Source organism: Paramormyrops kingsleyae, chromosome 2, assembly GCF_048594095.1.
Source record: "Paramormyrops kingsleyae isolate MSU_618 chromosome 2, PKINGS_0.4, whole genome shotgun sequence".
Classification (NCBI taxonomy): Eukaryota; Metazoa; Chordata; class Actinopteri; order Osteoglossiformes; family Mormyridae; genus Paramormyrops; species Paramormyrops kingsleyae.
The window spans coordinates 41246286-41268857 of NC_132798.1; the positions used below are offsets into that span (position 1 = coordinate 41246286).

The 22572-nt window shown below is 42.9% G+C and overlaps 1 protein-coding gene across 4 annotated transcripts in view; it reads left to right on the forward strand.

Annotated features, from left to right (window-relative positions):
- Nucleotides 1-1801: 1801 nt before the first annotated feature.
- sh2b3 (SH2B adaptor protein 3) overlaps nt 1802-22572 on the forward strand; it is a 31613-nt gene continuing 10842 nt past the window's right edge. Inside the window, exons 1-3 of one of the 4 annotated variants that reach the window (XM_072709142.1) lie at nt 2190-2459; nt 8508-8630; nt 9202-10146. In XM_072709142.1, coding sequence (XP_072565243.1) covers nt 9229-10146 — 918 coding nt within the window. In that variant the 5' untranslated portion in view covers nt 2190-2459; nt 8508-8630; nt 9202-9228. Of the gene's footprint in view, nt 1935-2189; nt 2460-8507; nt 8631-9201; nt 10147-22572 lie in introns of those variants that run through there. The other 3 variants (XM_023824615.2, XM_023824618.2, XM_023824617.2) reach the window with 3 other exon arrangements.

Below are 22572 nucleotides of genomic sequence, written 5' to 3' on the forward strand. Positions count from 1 at the left end.
TGTTACTGTTTGGAATTGGGACAATTGTGGATTTTTTAAAACACGCAGGTATGACAGACTGAGCCAGAGACTTGTTGAAAATATGGGAACACATTGGCTGCATAGAATTGCACAGAAACAGCTGTATGTTCTATATAATGAGTGTAAGAAATACTTACCCATTTTATGTATCTACAATATTTTTCTATGTTAAAAAATCATGCGCTTTCCAGCTACTTCTAATTGTTGTGGCGGGGGAGTAGGGGGGGGGGGGGTGCTGCAGAATATCCCAGGTAGCATAGGGAGAAGTCTTGGGTGAAATGAGAAGGGGATGCCAGTTCATCACAGTACCTATAAGACCATTGTCTAAAGATACCATTTAGCCTAACTGCTTGTCTTTGGACTGTGGTACGAATCCTGCATAAGAACATGCAAATAGCAAGAGAGAGTTAAGGTGGGATTCAACATTCAAGACTCTGTATTGGCTATGGGTAACAGGTGCATTGGAATGCTTACTTGTTCAGCCACCCTCAGTGACAAAGGACAAAACAAAACAGTGTTAAATGATACAGAAAGTGCAAAGCAATACTGATCCAAAACAAATGCAAAACTAAACAGCATGCAGCCAGTAGCTGATAAAGTACAGGTGCCATGGATGTGACTGATGGGCAATGCCTGTCTTCAAAGTATGATCAACTTGAGGAAAGAAGCTGTTATTGAATCTGATGGTCAGGGTTCTGATTCTGCAAAACCTCCGAACAGGGGGTGAAAAGTTTATAGCTGAGGTGATTATAGCCCTGAATTTTAGACTGAGTCTTGTAACAGCAGCGGTTAAGGTACTGCTGGTCAGTCCCTGTGATCTTCTGGGCAGGCCTCACAACCCTGTGAATGGCCTTCCTGTCATGAGCTGTGGCTCCACCATACCATACTGTGATATTGGTGGTAAGAACACTTTCAGTGGTACTATTGTACAATAGACTGGTAATTGTTGCCCCACTTCTTCAGTCATCTCAGGAAGTGAAGGCGCTGATGGACCTTAGTGAAAATGGATGCAGGGTTCTCTATCCACCTCAGTTTCTAAGACCTGGGGACCATGGAACCTTAACTTCCAATAGTCCACAATAACCTCCTCTGTTTTAGTAATGCTCAGGTTGAGTGACCCTCCAACCCAGGAGTTGTGATGCAACAGTGTTACCCATCATACCATCAGTGCTGGTCAACCCATTAGGCGATATAAATGGCCACCAAGGGCGCCATCTTCTGACGGGGTCTCAGACAAGGGGGTTCTGGAGGTGAAGGTTCTTAGGGGGTTTGACCTGCACTGCATACCACCTGTGTGGTAAAACAGTCACAACATAACATAGCTATACCATACAGGCCTGTAGCTTTTACTGGAACATTATTTACACATATTGTAATACAGTTATCATTTTAAATTTATGAAGTATTGGGTACTATATTCATAAGTGTATATGCTTCATTTCTGTGATTAATCTATAGAATAATTGTTGCCAGGACTCATACTGAAACTTTCAAACAGGAAGTTCCTTACTGTTGCCAGCAACAGTTGCTAGCATAACGCAAGTAACTTTGAGAAGGACCAAAGTACTTCAGGGGGAAAAAAGAAAAACACGCACATTTCATTAACGTTAATCCTTCGCCGCGTTTTAATCGGCGGCTAAGCGAAACCGATAGAAACAACACCGAAAGACGAGTGTTGAGGGACGGACTTTGGGTAGAAGAGCACAGTCGGCTAGGTCTCCGAGTGATTGCTTCGAAGAATTCACACAGCTCTGTGTGGTGGTGGGGGGGGGCGGGGTAAAACGCACCTCGTTTGGCGACGGAAATGATGAGAGCCGAGCGTTTCCTTCCTGAAAAGAAAAAAAAGTTTGAGAAGTAGCCTTGTCGCACGGATCAACCATGAGAGAGACAGTCTCGGCAGTTTGGCTTGCCAGGTAAATATTATTTTTAAAAAATGTATTTATTTAAGTGTGTCAGCACCACGTTATGCGGCCATGCATGCGTGCCACGCGAGGAATACACAGCAATGGGAAAAAATGTTGGTTCTGGGCGATTTTTGTAAAAGGGCAGCTGGTTAAGCAGAGTTATGGGAATTGGTGCGAAGCTAGTTATATTTGGCACGGGGTTATTTGCGAAGTACGCGAAAAAGCGTAGCCCCCCCCCCCCACCCCACACTTCCTTCAGAGGAGGGTTTGGAGGCACGCAAAAAGTTTTGCCTGCTGTTTCTCACTGATACTATTTAAACATTGTTAAACTGTTGCACCGTGTTTTCTGTTAACGTTTGTTATGTAGATAGTAATTAATGAAACCTTGAGAACTTTTAAAGTAGTTAAGGCAACTTAAGTTGGACATAAATTGTATAACTGTTCAGTTTAAACTGCCAGACATGGAGAATTAATTAAGACTTAGTAATGTATCTGGCAAGAATAACGTTATTTCTTCGAAAAGGTAATTGAAAAGTAAGTTATGTTGAGCACGCTTTCTAATGGATACAGACGAAGGGTTGTCAGAAAATGTGTCTTGACAGAGATACAATGTTAAGCTTAATTCGTTTATTTAAACTGTTAATTGACCTAAGCAGCGCTAAATATGTTAAATGTATGTGGGTCATGTCAGAGAGCCTTATGTAATGCGGGGTGTCCACCAGGACGGCCATGTGTTGTGTTGTCAACCGGATGCCCTTAGTTAGGAATAAAAATTGATAATAGTATTCGGGAGCTTTTCGATCGCCTCAGATTGGTGGCATTGTATACGCCGAGCCAAAGCGAATTATGTGAAAGAAACTTGTTCACGGGTTGTGCATAGATACTTGTTTTAGGTTAAATACAATAATTGTATAAATGTATATGTATGACAACAAAATTTGGGTTAAATATTGTATAAATATTGCACGTTTGGTTTTGTGCATCTGTTTTGAAGTATTCCCCGAAAATATATTGCCATCGCAACTTTAACGTTTTAAATGTAGTTTAATATGACGCACTTTACCGGATGCTCTGCACTTAAATGCTTAATTTCGTGTCTTTTCTACGGGTAGGCCTATATGCTGATTTTTTTTTGGCACCAATCCCAAGGAAGAACATCAGTAAGGATCTTATTGTATTGTGTGCCTATAACAATAAAACATTATTTGGGTACAAAGTGTACAAATGATTTGCGAAGAAGCAGATCGGCAATAATTAGAATAAATTATTCACAGCGGTGTTAGGATGTCTAGAGGTGCGTGTTGGGACCGACAAATAAGCTTTAGGACGTTTAAAACGGTTTAACGTTGCATCTTCGGCCGTCTCGTTCTAGATAATGTGCAGTTGTATACTGTATTTCTCAATACTCTCTCGAAGGGCCAGGTTTTGGTCCATTTACTGGCATCAGGCAGTTTATGTATTAGCTGTGTCATGTCTAACTCACCCCATAACTATGTCATGTAACGATTGCCAGTGAATTTAAGATTATAAAATCAGGACCCTTTTTCCTGTGTAGAGGGTGTGTCTGGAACTTGGTTCTCACCAATCGTCACTTCTGTTTTTCAGTCGTATGGTGTCATGTCAAATGACTCTAAATGAGACCCATAACATGTTACATGCTTGAACTGGGGAAGCAGTTCCCTGGTTCCAGGATACAGCTCTTTCCTGTCTACACTTTAACAAGCTTATCAGCATGGTGAGAGCAAAGTTACACGCTGATTATAATCCACTGTGCTGACTATGTTTTATTCTGATCAAAACTCATTGATCATTTCTGTTTTGTAGGTAGAAGGGAAAAAATACTTGTATACACGTCTCGCATGTAAACAGAAATGTATCTTAGATTTGCAAGAACGACAGTGCTGCTCAAGGCTGAATGAAATGAAACATGTTGGCACATTCCCCTGCTTGATAGCAAGGGGCAGGATGCTTCAGGGCACTTTCTGACCTGCCAGAGATGCTGTAAGCATGTACATGTAAGCATGTACATGTAAGCATGTACATGTAAGCATGTACATGTAAGCATGTACATGTAAGCATGTATAAGCATGTACCATAAGCATGTACCATATCCCCTCAGTCGTATTTTTGGGGGCAAAAGCCTTTGGTGTTTCTGGTGGAGCAGAAGTTTGAAAATGTCAGTTTGTACTTCTTTTTTTTTATTATTTTTTTTTATAAGCCCTCAGAATAAATTGTCCTAGAGGATGTGGTGGATTGGTTTCGTTACTAAGTCTGAAACTGATCTGACTTCACAAAGCAGTTCTCTATTTCACAAGATCTCACCAGACTTAAAATGATGTGAAAGCTCTCACGGATGTCTATCTGAGGGAGTTGGGGGGGGGGGGGGTAGGAGGGGTTAAAATACCACACTCTTGAACCAGTAGGGGAGGTGCCACTTAAGTAATGTGCTGCTTTCTTAGAAGTCTTAGATTCATATGTGACATCCCACAATGCCCCACGCCATCCAAATTCGCAACCATCATTCGTCGTAAACAGGTTGCTTACTATGGAGATTTTGTGATAATGGTGACTTTTTCATTACAAACATCGGCTCTTACGATTGTGGTTGCATACGTCAATAGTTCACGGTGAGGCAGCTCTGTGGGTTGTGACTAGAAGTTTGCAGATTTGCATCCTAGATTATGCATGTTATGCCTTTAAGAAAGGAACACAGGTTGCCTAAATATTCAGTTGTGCAAATTGTAAAAGCAAAAACACAGGTGGTTCTTTCTGCTTCTGTGGCTGAAACCTGCCCCCAAACCCATATGATGGGGGCTTATTTAGAATCCTATATATATATATACACATAGATAATATGTTAAGATTTTGTTGTGTGATAACTGTAAATGCTAATTGGACTGATTTAGTCTGGTAAGGTTTTGCCAGTCATACAGTTATATTGTAAACTCATAGCAATTCCCTTTGATATTCTGAAACCCATTCATCTTTTGGAGAAAACTCTGAGGGCAAAGGAATGAAGAAAATGAAAACTCAATCTTTTGAACTATTACAGTTTTGGTGATGCTTTGAAGTGCCACCATTACAGTTCTCTGGCATCTTATGGTTTCTGTTCCTTTGTGGCCTTTGGACCAATGTCATCCCCATAGCTGAGACTCTATTAAGGAAGACTTTCTCATTTGTGATCTGAGGAGAGCATTTACCTTAATGTAGATGTTTGTAATTAAAGAATTTGGCTAGTTCTTTTATACCAGGGTTCTTCAAATCTGGACCTCGATTCCAAATCCAGGCCTTGTTTTCAGTTCTCCCAGGTAGTTAGTTTAATAATTACTGATTCTGATTGGTCAGAGGCTTCACACCTGACTGACAGGTAAAGGAAGGCTGGAAAACCAGCAGTGCTCGGACCTTTAGGACCGTAATTTGAATAATAGGGCTTTATACTATCTTATCTTGTGGAGGTGGAAGGTTCTTTAACCTGTTTACCCAGCTCTGGTCTTTGGTTATGGGAAGTTCAGGAACATTTTGATGATGCATTTGGACCACTAAAGATGCTGGCATCAAAGCAGGCCAACCTCTGATACCTGGAAGAGGTTATCGTGTGTGTTTCACTGAAACGCCTCGGGTAATTCAGAGGCAAGTGCAGACATGTTGAACAGAAATTGCACCCTGTCAGGACAGAGTGGCTGTGTTCTCCCTGTTGTTTTTGACCCCCCCCCCCCTTCATTTTCCCCCATCCTGTTTCTCCCACACCCTCTCAGTCCTGTTCAGTACACAGCTTATGTTTGTGTGTTTTTTTTTTTTTGTGTGTTTTTTTACATGGATGCAGCCAGCCAGCATACACAGGAAGTAGACAGCCTCTATAAACTTTGTGTGAAGTCCATGGAGAGCTCCAAATGTTCATGTAGTCAAGTTGTTGGGATTCCTGGCTTGCAGCGGGGAATTTGGACCCAGTTCTGCTTAATTTCTCTTTCTTAATGTGCCTTTCAGAGGTTTGCCAGTTTCCCCCAGTGTTGTGCAGTGTGCTGGTGCACTCAGTCAGTCAGGAAATCTGCTTTAAATAGGAGAGGCCTTTTAATGATGACATGGTGGCCTTTTAATGACGGCATGGAGCAATTCTGGTACTGCTCCCTATATTTAGTTGTATGTAAAAGAACTTTGCCGTTCCTTTTACTCTGAGTCTTTCAGTCCCTGGGTTTTTGGATTTGAATTTCTGGAACTGGTGTGGACACATTTTGTCTGTCAGCCTCCTGCACGTTCCTGTATTTCACTGTCCTGCAAACTTTCTGATTGATGTGTGTGTGGTTTCTTGCACTTTCTGCTTGCCAGCGGCACAACCTCTCAGTGCTCTTTCCCTAATGGTAATATCACTGGGAGAATTCGCACCCCTGCAAGAATAATGCTGAAGAGATCATATCAGAATCATGCTTGTGTGATCAGACTCATGAGTCAGCCTGTAGTGTGTTCAGTGGGAGCGTTCCTGCTCTTGTCTGTGTGACCTGTTTGATTTAGTGCACTGTACTGAAGCTCTTGGAATATAAGCATAAATGCGGGCTGTTTCTCGGAACTGACATTTGTGGTTGGTTGGCTGGCCATGCCGCTGCCGGTGTTTCGGGGTCTGGGGGGGGCCTGGTGGGGGTGCGCCCTAGCAGGTAGACGCCTGCTCCAGGCGGGGTTTCCTGTTCTTGGGTTGCTGGCGTTGGCATGTCCTGCTCGCTGGCTCCTCTGTTGCAGAGCTCAGAACTCAGGCCACCTGCACTGCTTCCCCTTTCCACAGTCACTAACTGGCCTATTTTTTTTGCTTTTTTTTATAAATGACTTGCTGTTTTTCTCTTCTCCTCTTTTTAATCTCATGTAAAGAACATATTTCCCTTTTAACTGCCTTAGAGATTCTGTGTGTGCGTCTGCTTTGGAGCTTGTTAATTGTGTTGCTTTTGCTGCCGATGGCCCTGCATCTGTCGTGTGCCGATTGTTGAGCTTAAGGTTTTGTCAGGGATGGTTGTCAGTGTGGGGACTCAAAGGGATCATCCTTAATGGAAAGATGCAATTGAGCCTTTCGGCTCAGTCACTAAAAAGTTACTCCAGCTTTTTTTCCCCAACTCCTCTCGCAATTTTGACTCGGCTGATCCACATTATACTGACTATATGTCTGCTTTAGTGTGAGCCGCTTTCACAGATGAATCTGAGTTGATGACGAGCTCTGCAGTGGACTGTTATTGAGAGAGTGCATGTTTCGAACTGCTTAAATCATGATGAGGGTCTGGCTTACTTTGGTGTCTCAGTCCGGCTGGGGACGGCCTGGTCATGGCCTGCGTCTGGGGCCTGTGGGGTGGACGTGTCCTGCCTGCTGGGCCGGTGCGCTGCCTAGCCTGCGTGTGCAGATACAACCGCAGAGATATAAATAGGACCACCCTGAAGTTGTTCAGCTGCGCCTGATATTTTTGCGGGGACATTATTGTTTGTTTGTGAATGTTTGTCTGTGGTCAGGCCCAGTGAGCTTTTTGCTTTGGGTGCTGTCGTTGCCACCCATCCCCCCCCCCCACCCTCAGAGCGCAGGGAAGCAGAGAAGCATCGTAGCTGGCGCAGTGGGGAGCAGTGTGCAGAGACAGGCAGTGGCGAGGCCCGGGGGTTAGGAAGTGAGTGCTGTCCTGTTGCAGGATGCTGAGTCATCCCTAGGCTGGGTACACTGATAGACACTGCAGCCGGGGGGCCAGCGAGGGGGGTGGGAGCGCTCAGGGAGCGGGCATGCGTTGGTGTGGGGTGGGGGGAGCGCCAACACGTCAAGCCAGTGCACGTGCTCATCACGTCCCCCCCAGCACCGTCCCCCAGGTAGCAGCCTGGCCAAAACGACGGGGTGCAGAGGCTCAGCCCCCTGCGTGGTGCTGGCCTAGGACCTGAGCAGCAAACCTTGTATTTCCAGCTTCCTTTTGTTGTTTCTGATATGGAAGATTACTCTACAAAAACTGTACTCGAACTGAGCCATGACCTTCTCAGGGACTCCTGAGGTGTGGTCTCTGAATATGAGAATGACTGACTTTATTTAAAAAATAAAGAGAGTGGTACAGCAGAATGAGCTTTTGTGTTTAAGGCAGCCCTTGGGAGTTGTTCCCAGCTAGCAGTGCAGACCCCATGGGCCAGTATGGGAGCTGAAATGCCATTTTCCCCAGGCCCTCCTTTTCTTTGCCTGTGGGGCTTCTCATCTAGGATAGCCTCAGAGAGGAGAGTCTCAGCGGCATCCATTGAGAATCGCCATAGAGACTTCCTCAATATGCGGGCCATTCACATGTGCATCAATTGCTCCATTCATAAATGTTTTTTCCTCTTTTAAAAACTGTCTGAACCCCCACCCCCCATTATTTGAGGTTATTAATGAGCCTCGACCTGAATGTCTCACAGGAAATCGAACAGTGAGTATGAGAGCAGGATGGCCCTGTCGCTTAGAGTTGATTAATCAAGGAACGGGCCGCTGCCATCAATTAACTGCTTGTCTATCTATTAATTAATTTTGTGTTGGAGTTCAGCAGAAGAGGAAAAGGGCCAGTTTCCAAACCGCTGCTGCTTCAGAAGTTTCACTTCTGCTGTCAATAGGGAACTTGAGTGCAACACCGGTGACGCTGTCGGACATCACTGCGGTTAGCCGGAGGTTCGTTATGACGATTCCCAGCAATACGAGCACAATCGATCCTCCGGCACCGTGCTGACTGAGCGCAGGTGCGATCGCTGCGTGTCAGCCTGTTTTTTTTTTTTTTCTTGCTTTATGTATAAGAATTGACCGTTTTCCCACAAGGTGTGTATGTGCGCGTGTACGTGCATGTGGGCGGCCCATGTTTCCTCTCTCACAGATTAGATAGAATATGTGATTGTGTTTGCCTTTTCTGTTTTTTTTAATTTTTTTATCTGGTGTGCCAGCAAGACCTCTGTTAAAGGTGGGTGGCATCAATATTGGAACAAATTTAGAATGAAACTCGTCTGATTCATGATTGGAAATGTTTTGAAATGCAGTTTATTACCATTACCATATTGGTATTTATCTTCCTACTAGTGTTTTTGAGTTTAAATCTTCAGAATCTACGACACCCCAAACAGGCTTGGTTCCAGTGTTTCTTTTACATGCGTTGCCTGATGCTCAGTGTGCAGAGAGAAGGTTCAGGATCACTGCCCGGTTGGCACGCGGCGAGGAGCCCTGTCTGCTGATGATGGGGGCAGGGGCATGCGGGCAGGCAGTTCATGATGTTCTCTTCTCCTCCTCACATGTAACCCCCCCCCCCCTTCCCACCCACAGTGATTCTCAGCTGTGCTGGATACTGCAATGAATGGCAACACTATCCACAACGGGACTGGCGTGCCCTCATCTGTAGCCCCCCCACCGCGGGGCTGGCAGGAGTTCTGTGAGCTGCATGCCATCGCCGCTGCCCGGGAACTAGCCAAGCACTACCGGCGTTTTGCCAGTGAGCGCCCGCGCCATGATGTGCCCTCACCCGACAGCTTCTTGAAGCAGTTCAACCATCTGTTCCAGCAGTTCTTCTGCAGCGAGGTGGCTGGTGAGGCCCCTCTCCCGGCCCCTCCCCCGACGGGGTGTCGCCGGGTCACCTCTTTCTCTGGCGCTCTGGACTACCGGGAGGCTGGCCGGCCGGGGTCTCAGGCCCTCATCACGGTGGTGGCCTTCAAAGGGGACCCGCCAACATGCGGCAGCCCGCCGTCAGTTCCCTGTGAGCAGGAGCAGCCTCCGCGATGCTCTGCCACTGACACTACCAGGCATGATCGTGGGCGGAGCCAGGAGGAGGCTGGCACCTCTGCTGCCGAACGGTACTCCCCACAACCTATGCTCCCCCTCCATCCCGGACACAGCGACCCCACACATTTCTCTGTCAGGCAGATCCGTTGTGATGTGTGCCGGCTCTTTAAGAAACAGATTCCTCGGCCGGCTGATGGGGGTGGGGCTCCTGACGAAGGCCTCCCCTCTGGGACCTTGGCCACCCCCCTGGCTCAGAAGTCGCCCCCTGCTGGCAGCTTTTTGAATCGTTTGGCCAACAAGTTCCGTGCCAGCCTAAAGCAGCGTTCCAGGCTCCGTGGTGTGTGCAAGGAGGGCCAGCTACGGTACCTAGTGGTGGATGACACTATCTCTGACGCTCAGCCGCGGTGGCAGCGCTGCCAGCTGCTGCTCCGTAAGGCGCAGGAAGGCCAGGTCACAGATGGCTACCAGCTGGACCTGTATGACCCGCCTAAGGTAAGTGAAATCTGCCTGTTGCTTCCAGATGCCGGGTTGGAGCATTGCTGCTCTCCTGGTCAGTCACTGGGTAATTATTATGGTATCAGACTGCAATCAAGGTTTGCTCCTTTTGTTCTGCTGTTTATCACTTGGAGCCACATGTTTTCCCTACTGGGTGGTTTTTCTCTTTTTTCCCGAAGATCTCCTGCGGAGTTTGTGGTGTCTCAGGTTTCCTCATGTCTCCCAATCTGTAGTAAAGAGAGCACCAATCTTGCCTTTAGAAGGTTGCTCTTGCTTAGCCATCATGTGTCCAGACTAGCACACGTCCATCCATCCATTTTCCAACCCCTTATCCTTGTCAGCCTGGATGCCATCCCACTCCACATGGGGGGAAAAAGGCTGGGGTGGGACCCCTGTCCATCATAGGGCGCACACACGTAAACCGGGCAGATTAGAGTCCTCTAATTGGTTAACTTCTACGTGCTTATTAGTTGGTTAGAGGTCTTGGTTGGGATTTGACATGAACATGTCTTTCTGTAGAGGCAGTCTGTCCTGTGCAGAGATGTTGCTGTCAGTCTCTCTCTACCTGGGGGGCTTTGGTGGCCATGGGCCTACACAGAGCTCCCCGTGTTTCTCAATATGCCTACTTGACCATACTTGTGTTCTTGCGTACCTGTTTTGTCACCTAACATTTCCGAAAACCACTTCCAATACTAAGAACAGTAGTACAGAGGATGGTAAAAATCCCGGGGTGTTGTTGTTGCTCCGCCCCAAACACCCAAGGGTACATCGATTGCATCCTCGCTAAACAAAATCTCATAATTTATTTCACCCCAAATTCATTCTTGGGAGCCAAGTAAGAAAGACCATAAGTATGATCTTCATGTTGAGAAACACCCACCATCTGGTCCATTGCGTCTGATTCTACAGCATCCCTCTCTTCCTGGAAGCGATAGGAGTCTAACAGGAGGTGATGGGCCACTGCAAGCCATCAGATAGTCGTGCTTCCCCAGGTCGCCACGTGCTCGTGGCCTGCAGATAGTCTCTGTTAGGTGGCAGTGGTGAGTCGGAGCTCCCATCAGCCGCTCACAACGGGGAGCTGACCAGGGGGCTGAGCTTCTCAGAGAGACATTCAAGTTGCCAGAGGAAATGCAGAAATGAAGCTTTATCGCCTTTGACAATATGACCAATCTGCCGAGCAGAGGATTCAAACTTATGACCTTCCGATTGCAGCCCTAACCCACTGAGTCATACACTGTCCCCTGGGGTGCGAGTGTGCAGGGGATGTTGGTGCAGTGAGTACTCTCTGTACTGGCCCCCGGAAGGCGTTTTGGGCTTCTCCTGAACGTTTCACCAGGAGTCTGTGAGCCCCAGCGCACTTCCTGCCTTGTTAACTATCTGCATGTTTCTCTGCCTGCAGTTTCCCCTTTCTCAGCTTCCCATCCGCACTCTTTCTTATTTCCTTCTCTGTGTGTGCATTGAGAAATGTGGACAATGTGTCTCCAGTTACAATGGTGACCTTCACAGAGGAAGCTGCCGCTAGCTGATAACTCTGAGCATTATGGAAGTTCTGCCTTAACATGGTGTTCCATCCTGATATAGCAGATAATCTCTCAGCAGTTTTCAACATGATCCTGATAGAGCTTGTTTGCTCTCTGTTCTTTTGTTGTACATATAAAGGAGAAAACATTGTTATTCTTCAAAGGCAAAATGTATCTCCTTCCTATGAATTCTAAATGGAAAAATCCACCTTAGATTCCTTGCTGATAATTGTAGACCATGGGAAGCATGAGAATATTGACATAATGCAGTGAGGCAGGCAGTTAGTATGTGAGCTGCGGAAGACGGCCATCGCATGTCAGACAGAGCTGCGATTTCTTCCAAAACCTGTCTGTCCGCGTAGGTTCTGATGTGACTCAAGTCAGTCTGTTTATAATTACTTTTTGCTAATATTACAGCAGACCTTGCTTTCCATTTTCGTAACCATTCTTTTGTAGTCTTTTTTTTTTTTTTTTAAATGGTGAATATTGGATGTGTAAATATCAGCGTGAAAGGAGGGATTTGCAACTCTGGATTTTTTGTTGAGCGACCTTAGTGATTGGCTGGTTTCATTGTGTTTTTGAGGTTGAGCTTCAAGGCTGACTGATCTGAGAAATATGTGGGCTGGGATAAGACACACACACAAAAAAAAAAAGTTTGTCACAAAGTCAGTGGTGCCGCTGTGTTCTGGTAGATGATGATGATATGGTGGCCTCGAACACACACACACACACACACACACACACACACACACACACACACACACACACACACACACACACACATACATACAGATATGCATGTGCTCGCATATGCATTTGTTTTATGGAAACAAGTTTAATATATGATCTTAACATGCATCACCCAGTATGGGATGGGGAAGGAAGGGTGTCTGCAGAATTGAAAGCCACAAATAGATGTCAACTCTGTGTCAGAAGTAGTGGAAAATATTACGGATTGCGACTGAAAGCATTTGCACATTAACAGTTGTCTGGACTTGCGTCTTTGTGCCTTTGCTGTATTGCACTGAGCCCTGCTACAAGCAGCCCAGAGGACCTCCAGTGAGAGTGATGACCATGTGAAATGTTGCCTTTTTAAATGGATTCCTCAGTGGTCTCTCTCTGGAAGGCATCGTTCTGCTGACTGCATTTCCTCTGTGCAGCTCTGGTTTGTGTCTGGCTGTACTGCTCTTTCTGCCTGGGTCGTTTTCTGCTTTTCCCCCAGGGTCTATTGGGATGACAAGCTTTGGTATAAATTTATTTTAAGTGTCAGCTTGACTGAATCTTGTCAAGTACTTTTAACTAAGGAGCAGAGCATGAAGACTTTTCCGGCTAGCCTGTATGGAGCTCTTTATGGAGAAATCAGTGACATTGGTGATAAGACTTTTCTGGGGTCATATCTGCCTCCAGAAAACAGTTGCAGGGCTTTTTTTGTTTATAATACATGCTTGTTTTGCCATTTATGCAGTGGTAATTTTGCAACGTTTGTTCCTGTTCAGAAAACCGGTTCATCTATTTTAGTATTTAATTTTTTAAATAGTCTAGGAAAAAGCTACTTTTTCTATAGTTTTACACAATGTGACCTGAGCCAAAACCTTCTGCTGCAGGATGATGATTTGCCATTTTGTGGAATCTTGCATTGGACAATGCCGCTCACGTGTGAAGCAGGGTTCTTTTTTTTTTTTTTTTTTTACACGAAGTGCTAACCTCATTCTGGTTTGACACACTAGTGTGGATGGATTTTGATTTAGTTTATTTTATTTAAAAACTACAAGTTTTACTGACACATTATCATATTGTGCTTCTGACTAAAGGTTTCAGATTTCAATCCCTGAGACTGGCTTTTTGTCATATACAAAAGAGTGAAAATGCGCAAACCTGCAAACACAGTGCCGGCATACCTGGCCAAACACGGCAATCTGGAAAACCCCGCGGGGAGGGGGATGGGTGACCAAATACACAGCTGCCTTGCTGCCGGCACCAGCACATGGCTGAATACCTGAGATGCTACCTTACTCTGCAGATTAGCAAAATAAGCTCATCTCAGATTTTTCCGCTGATTTTTAGTTTTGCTTCTTTTAGTCAGTGCGTTAAATGGACTGCATGCTGTCATGGTGTATATGAACTGGATAAACTGTGACGCTGAACACAGACATCTGTGGCATTGTGGTGTGGCTCACCACCTGTAAACAGGATGCAGGCCTGGCGTACGGTGCTTCTGTGTGACACGGCTGCCTTGCTGGCCTCCTCGAAGGCCTATCCTCTGCGGACCCCCTGTGGGGACTAAGCTCACCCAGTCCATGCCCCCCTGCATCTGTGTGTGTGTTAATTCAGCAGAAGCGAGCCCAGTTCTGCTGGCTTAGTGGTTGTGCTCTTGCACGGTTCAGGGTTGACATTCCACCCCTGCATTGTGTGTGTGTGTGTGTGTGTGTGTGGCGCTTGTGTGATCCCCCTGTGTTTGCGTGTGGTAGCTCTACATTAATCTATGCTCTGCCATGGACTGTGCTCCCTGCCTCAGGCGCTGTGCTTTGGGGTATAGCCTCCTTATGTTAGATTGATGGAGCTCTGCAGTAGTTTGGCCACTTTATTTATATTTGTTTTAAAAAGTAGCTTGGACCATAAAAATGTGGCATGTTTATGATGATATTGTTTTTCAAGAGCACCCCCCCCCGAAATGTCATAAGTGGCTGAGGGCAGACAGACATTAGACAGGAAGCCGCCTCCTCTCACACCGCTGGCCGTGTTGCCTTATGAATGTTCTGCGAAAACCGCGTTTGCTTTCAAGAGTGAGCGCTAAAGGTCATGCCGGCTGATATTTCATTGCGTGAAAAAGCGGGTTAACTCCCCGCTATATAACCTCAGCATTGTTTATTTCAAAAACCCTTTGAACGTGATGAAAATTGAGTCTGTCAGACTGCAGGCGAAAGCCTGGGGTTTGTTTCATTCACATGTTCAGGCAACGGAGCAGAGAGGGGCTGTGTGCTGCCTTTCGCTGCTGCGTTACTCAGCTGCTTTCTGTCCCTTTCTCACTCTGTATGATGCCATGAGTTCAGTCTTCAGATGGAGGCAAATAGAGATGCTGGTTTTGATGGATGGAAACAGTTGGAACAGCTTGGTTTCCTGCATGTCCAGCATGAAAAAGCATTTGGTAGACAGCCGCGGCTGTAAGGTGGCATACGAACATCTCTGGGGTCTTCTGCTGCACAGGTTGGCATCTGTTTCCAGGTGTAGCAGTCTTCAGCTGTGTGAGAGGCTTGTGGCCCTGTCCCGGTTAAGCACTCACCTTCTGAGGAATGGCCACTGGAAAGCATGTCAGCAGCTGGCTCACCCAAAGTTAGACGGCTGTTGATTAATTTGTAATGGGCTTCAGCCTTCATGCATAGAAGTTCTGTACACGGGGCAGTCGCCGGGGCAGCGATAGCGGGGGGAATTCTCGTGGGGGTGCTGGAATGCCACGTGGGTGCCCCACTTCTGAAATGGCCTGAGAAGGAACCCTGGGAACCATGTTGGGGGGGTTGGAGAAATTCAGCTGGGTCCTGGCAGCCAGAGGAATCTGCACCCGGTGCTCTTTTTCCTGCAGATTTTGCCAACTGGTTCCTCTATGAAGCGGCAGCAGTTCCATGGCTGAACACTTCGGACAGCTCTCACGTTAAACAGCATTCTTGGCCTAACACTTTGTTGTGTGGAAATGGGAAGCTGCTTTGTTCAGGAAATGATTTGATGACTATTTTTTTATTCTTGCAGTTGGTATTTGGGCAGCAAGTTTGTATTGTGCTTTCTGATAAAGTGCTTACTGAAGAATGAGGAGAATAGTTTATTCGGGGGAATACAATATCTAATACAATATCTAATCATTTGTTTGCTTTGTTGTGAAGGAGAATCTTTAAAAGCAAAGATTTTAAAATGACGGGTTCTGAACTTGTTGGAAATGTGTAACATGGTTTGAGGTTACATTAAATCATGCTTTATATATATATATATATATATATATATATATATATATATATATATATATATATATATATATATATATATATATATAAGATTAAAGTGGGGAAACAGGCTTTTGCCCATCACATATTATATAATAAAGCAGAATGTAGGAATTTCAGCAGTTGCTAATAAGCTTTGCTTAGGCAGATAAATTTATGTCATCAAATATAACTTGACTGACTTGGATTTTTATTGTGATGCTTTACAATAGTTGTATTTCCTTCTAGCTGTCTGTATATTATTCTTGAAGGTGGAGCTTTCAGTAATTATTCCATAAGTGGATCAGTCAATTATGGAAAATACTTTTCAGTTCTTCATTTTCTGAACAAAATATGATGTGCAACAGGCGCGTAGCCAGTAATGGGCCAGGGGGCACTGGCCCGCCCACATTACTCCCTGGCCCACCCAGGCAAGTTTGATCAAAATACATTTTTAGTTTATTTTTATTATTCAAATGTATTAAAAAATATATATTCATATAAACCTGATTTATTTATTTCAAACCGTTCTCTGCTGAGAGTTTTCATTATTTTAATTTCCTTTACTTTTAGCCTACTTTATTTTCGGGTGAACTGTCTGCTCTGCACTGCTGACTAACCTGAATAAAATAGACAGGTTATTGTCTATGCTGGTGGTTTGTCCAGCCTTTATTGAGCACTGTTGAACATGATGGTTAGACGGTGTTTTGTTATTGCCTTTGCCGAATATTGCAAAATAAAGGTGTGTTTTTGCAGTTTGTTTGTCTTATTTTTTCTACTCTTTAAGGTTTAATTATTATTTAAGTAATATTTTTTCTAGGAAAAAATATAGGCCCGCTCACTTTTTCAATGGCCCGCCCAAAATACAATTTCTGCCTACGCCACTGATGTGCAATATTAATATTGACATTGCATGTTATGCACATGCAATTGTTACATCACAGGGACCATGATAGTCACCTGGGTTGAGATTAGGCTCGGGTGGTACCTAAATTTTCATACCATCATGCTTTCCAGACAGTATAGTGCAATATACAGTGTTTTGATGGTATTTTCAAAATCATCGCTACTCTACTGTTTTGAAATCTTGCCAAAAATATTTTAAGTTTAAGTTGTATTTGGCTATAGTAAATTTTGGGTAAACTCCATTTTTTGCTTTATAAATATATTTATATTTGACATTTTTCCAATATTGTGCAGCCCTAGTATGAAGCTAATTTTAATTTAACTGGTACTAAACACCTCAAGCTTTTGTGTTGAATGCATCAAACAAATTTAAAGACCTCCCTGTCTTCACTGGAGAATAACGATCATTAATGTTACTGATGTGGAAATTTTGCACAAATGAGAACAGATTCTGGTTTTATCCAGTGAACCAAACACATTTCCTGCATTCTCTCCTGTAAACGTGAACCTTGGTAGGTCCTTCCATGTATTGTTCCTGCTGTTTGCTGTAATATGCTGCTGGGCGTTTTTTTTGTGAGGTTGGGTGGGGGTGTACAGTATACAATTAACAAACACCAGAAAATAGGCTTAAAGCAGGAATGGTTCAAAATACATCATCCCTGACACCTAACTGCACCCAAGATTATAATCCAAAAAATGAGTTGTATGCCTTGAAGTTAAGAGTAGTGAAAGGCTGTGAAGAATGACAGCCACAAACAGAAATGCGGGAGCGAAAGTGCAGGTAAAAACTGGCCCTGATTCCCATAAATGGCGCATTGCTGGGTGCCTTCCAGGGAGGGCGCTATTGCTTGGCTCTGTCAGCAGCCCACATATAACTTCACAGACAATTTGGTGGTTTCTGCCATTGCATTCTGTATGCATTGAAGGGCTTTGCCCTTTTGGAGGTACATGTTTTTCCTCTTTCCAGTATCTGGGCTACTTTGGCTGGCATACGAGGACAAGACTGTACACATTGTGGAGAGGGGCTCGCTGGGCATCTGTGGCTTAACTGCTCAGTATAGGTCAGAACATAAGAACACAAGAAATTTACAAACGAGAGGAGGCCATTTGGCCCATCAAGCTTGTTTGGGGAGAACTTAACTAATAGCTCAGAGTTGTTAAAATCTTATCTAGCTCTGATTTAAAGGAACCCAGGGTTTTAGCTTGCACTACACTAACAGGAAGACTATTCCATACTCTAACTACACGCTGTATAAAGAAGTGCTTCCTCAAATTCGTTTTAAAATGTTCTCCCGCTAATTTCCATTTATGGCCTCGAGTTCTAGTGGTTAATATTGAAATAACCATTTGGCTGAACAGCATCCAGACCTGTTAGAATCATATATACCTGGATCATGTCCCCCCCTAAGTCTTCTTTGCTCGAGGCTAAACAGATTACAGCTCAGCTAATTTCTCCATCATTAGACATTCCTCTAAGACCAGGAATCATTCTCGTAGCCCTACGCTGCACCTTTTCTAAGGCAGCAATGTCCTTTTTAAGGTATGGTGACCAAACCTGCACACAATATTCTAGGTGGGGTCTTACCAAGGAATTATATAAATGTAACATCACTTCCCTTGACTTAAACTCCACACACCTAGAGATGTAACCCAACATTCTATTGGCTTTTCGGTAGATTATCCACTTTCCTTCCACTGTCCAAAAACATGCAACTTAAGTAAACTGGGATGCATAAATTGACCATATGGTGTGACACTGCACCCGGCAATGGTTGGCTGATTTCTGCCTAACGCCAGTTGCAATGTATATATCTTTTATTATATCATAAAGGATTACATGATGAATCGTCAGATTATTAATAGATTACTCAATTTGATATAATTCATAATGACAGCCCAAATGTCCTTTTTTATATTTTTAAATGGGGTATTAGAGCGTCTATGAGGTCGGCTACAACACTTATAGTGTATATCCTCCTGAGATCCAAGGAAAAAAAGTGTCCTTCAATTTTAGGTTATTTGTCTTTGGAGGAAATAAGACATCTTACAATTTAGATTTTTTCAAATTTTTATTTTTAATTTCACAGCATGTCCTTTTTATTGTACAACAAGAATAAATATGTTTCCTTACATCAGTGAAAAGATAGATGCAAAAACAAAATGTCCACTACAATGGACATAAATGAATGGGTGGGGTCTCAGGAGGATTTGCAGCTCCTGTCAGGTCCTGAATAATTGTATCCCTGGCACCTACGGTAATGTAGAAAAAAAAGGATTTTATCGTGTTTTCATAATTTTGGCATTGGCTTGGTACTGAAGTGTATAGGCTCTCATGACATCCCTACTTATACCTCACAGAAAAGCCCTAATGCATTGATTTTATGATACGAAATTATACTGGTTTCATAAACCCAGCATTAGACACCTTAAACATATTTCGGTGGTTTCAGAATTTTTATTAGTAAAACTGGGAAGGGAGATATCAAGTTACACCACACAGAAACTTTAGTGTGTGAGTACAGTTAATTTGTATGATGTTTTTAGAAGAACTGACCAATGAGGAATACATATGGTTTTGCGACTGATAACAGTCTGCCAAAACCAAAATTACTGAAATCCAGACTTGGCAGTCATAGTCAGAGGAGTCATCAAAAATCTGGAATCCACTTAATATTTTGTCTAAAGTTAAAAAATAAGCGTTTTACGTCACTATCACTTTACAAACCCGGTAGCACCTTTACTGAGCCAACCCTTCTGCAGTGAAAAAGCATAGTGAGTTAGAACCATGCTGTAAGTAGTCTCTTTCTGCAGTATGACTCTGGTATTGGTCGGTTCCTATAGACCAGTGGAAAAGCACAGTGAGTTAGAACCATGCTGTAAGTAGTCTCTTTCTGCAGTATGACTCTGGTATTGGTCGGTTCCTATAGACCAGTGGAAAAGCACAGTGAGTTAGAACCATGCTGTAAGTAGTCTCTTTCTGCAGTATGACTCTGGTATGGGTCGGTTCCTATAGACCAGTGGAAAAGCACAGTGAGTTAGAACCATGCTGTAAGTAGTCTTTCTGCAGTATGACTCTGGTATGGGTCGGTTCCTTTAGACCAGTGGAAAAGCACAGTGAGTTAGAACCATGCTGTAAGTAGTCTCTTTCTTCAGTATGACTCTGGTATGGGTCGGTTCCTATAGACCAGTGGAAAAGCGCCATTAGTGATAGAGAACACTTGATCTTTTCACTGTGAATACTCAAACTCAGGTTAGGATACCCGGCAGAGGCCAATTTTATTTTTTTAATAAAGGCATTTATCCAAAAATAAACTGATTTCTGCTATGGGAATGTCTACGGATCATTTGCTCACTCATGGCATCCCTACCCATCAACAAGTTTTGCAGTTGCCTAGGGCTGGGCAGTATATTGAATTTCCACGGTATGTATTTTGAAAACGAGATTTAGGATGACACAATACCCTTTACATATTGATATACCTTTTATTGTGTATTTTTAAAATTAGGGTTAAAAGATTTTTTTAAGAGTCCTATAGTATTCCTTTATGGTTATAAACATTGCGAGAGAATTCTCATCTGAAATCAAACCATTCAGTAAGCATTTCATGAGGCAGTTGATAGTGGCGAAGAATTATTGGTGGTTGTTTCATTTCATCTTGAAACATTGCCAACTGCTCACGAGTTAAAAATCTTTATTTGCAGTATGGTTGTTGTTGAAGGGACTGGTTAACATTTACTGTTGTAAAACACTGCCTTTTATTTTCCCAAACATTTTTAATAGACCTTCAACAGTTTCTGAAAATGTTTAAAGAGGCCAGAAACTATTTCATTTGAAAGATTGATGAAATTTTCACTATCTATAAACTAATGCATTATGCATATATACAAAGGCTATTAAGAGCGAAATCAGAATTTCCACTGGTCATTAGAAAAGCATTGTCATTAAATGGATTTTGTGAAAATTAGGCCTTAAACAGCAGTAAAATCATTAAATTTGATTCCCATACACATTAAAAATTTTAATTTAGAAGAAAAAAAATTGTAAAATTTCTTTTGAAGCAGTGTTAATTTTGTTGCCGAAAAATTTTCGTCATAATTATAGTCAACGACCTTTATATTCAGACTAAAAAATAACTAAAAAATGATTTTGCGAGGCCTTAGATTATGACGAAGTGTAGTGACACTTTCATCAACTAATAAAAATGAGACGAAAATGTTTGCTAGAGACAAGATCCAATCAGAACTAATGTAGTTTGCGTAAGTCAGGGGTATTCAATTAAAATTTAAAGAGGTCTAGTTAGAAAAAAATTCTTGAAGCAACAGTCCAGAAGATCATAATGTCTAACTATTTAGTGTGATATATATTTAAGTAGCATATTAGTTGTATCAACATTGCATGTAATCAATACATGACTGTCAAATCAAATTAGTTTTCTAATTGTACTGAATTTTCTGACAATATTTGTCACGTATAATAGAACTGAATATATATGTTCATATATATCATATTGGGGAAGATGGTAGCGCAGGAGGTAGTGCTATCGTTCGGCAACTGGAAGGTTGCAGGTTCGAGCCCTGGTTCCTCCTGACCCCATCAAAGTGTCCTTGAGCAAGACACTGAACCCCAAATTGCTCCCGGTGTGCAGGTTGTCGCCTTGCATGGCAGCCTCCGCCACTGGTGTATGGATGAGTGAATGTGAAGCATAAATTGTATGTTCTTATGTTCTTAAGCGCTTTGAGTACTGGAAGGAGTAGAAAAGCCCTATATAAATGCAGTCCATTTACCATTTACCATATGTATGACTGCCGATGTGTATAATGTTTTCTCATTTGCTAAATAAAAGTAGGGCTGCATTTCAAAATAAAAGAAAATGAATAAAATATGAGAACTGTGCAAGTTTAAATAAAGTGCTTAACTTAAGACATAAAAACCTAATACAGTGGTGTTTGTCATATATTTTAGTGTTCATTGATTTAAATATTGGTTTTGATAATCCCACACCGGTAATAAAATTAGTCTAGTTTTAATATAAATACATATGAACTTATCACTTTAATCGCTATTAGAGTAGGATATGGGCGGTCTTATTTCGAAAAGATATGAAACGTGACATGTTGTATTTTTCTCATTTGTTTTATATTTGTCTCAGTAACAACGCAAACGGAATGACAAGCCATTTCAGGCAAAAACAGTGCATTTTACTTGTCATTTCAAATAAAACACAGGGTTGCCAACTTCGACCAGCTGGCTGGAGTGAGATTTTCAATTCAAGATGTCTGCACACATATGTAACAGTTCTTACCTTGTAAATAGTCTGGTGTAATGGTATAATATAGATTTGCCATAAGATTTCCTGCGTGAGTCTGAAAGCGTGTCATGCCAGATTCTTGAGATTTGGCAACCCTGAAAACATACATGTTTTGTTTCACCTGAGTTGATTTATATAACAAATTACATTACTTTATACAGTTAAGCAGGAAAAAAAGGCGGAAACTTCAACGAACATGAAGTCACCAATAAACTGTCTACAAATATTTATTTTAATACTTAAAATTAATCGCACAACTGTCCATAGTTCATCACAAATTAATCGCAAGTCAAATCATGAATTTATGCAACATTTACCATTAAGGGATTTTTTTCAAGTGTTAATATTCTGATCAATATTAGAGTTGGCAAGGCGTGATTGCTTTTTGCAAATGTATGCATTTATTATTGAAATTCAATTACCAACAAACAAAGATTGTATGCATTTAACACAAAAACAAACTTCAAGTACTTACAAAAAATAAAGAAATACAACTCTGCAGTTGTCTGCCCTTCACTCTCCACTTCGCTACTTGTAACTGTGATGACCGAGCAGTGCAAAATGTCCTCACCGCTCCAAACTCAGCTGGCTATAATATGTAAATCGGAGAAAATATAATAATTTTACGAAGATCTGGGAAGACGTGGTGACGATTTACTGCGAAAAGTATATGAAAGAATTACGAATCCCAATAAAGCCTACATCCAAATGAAAACATAC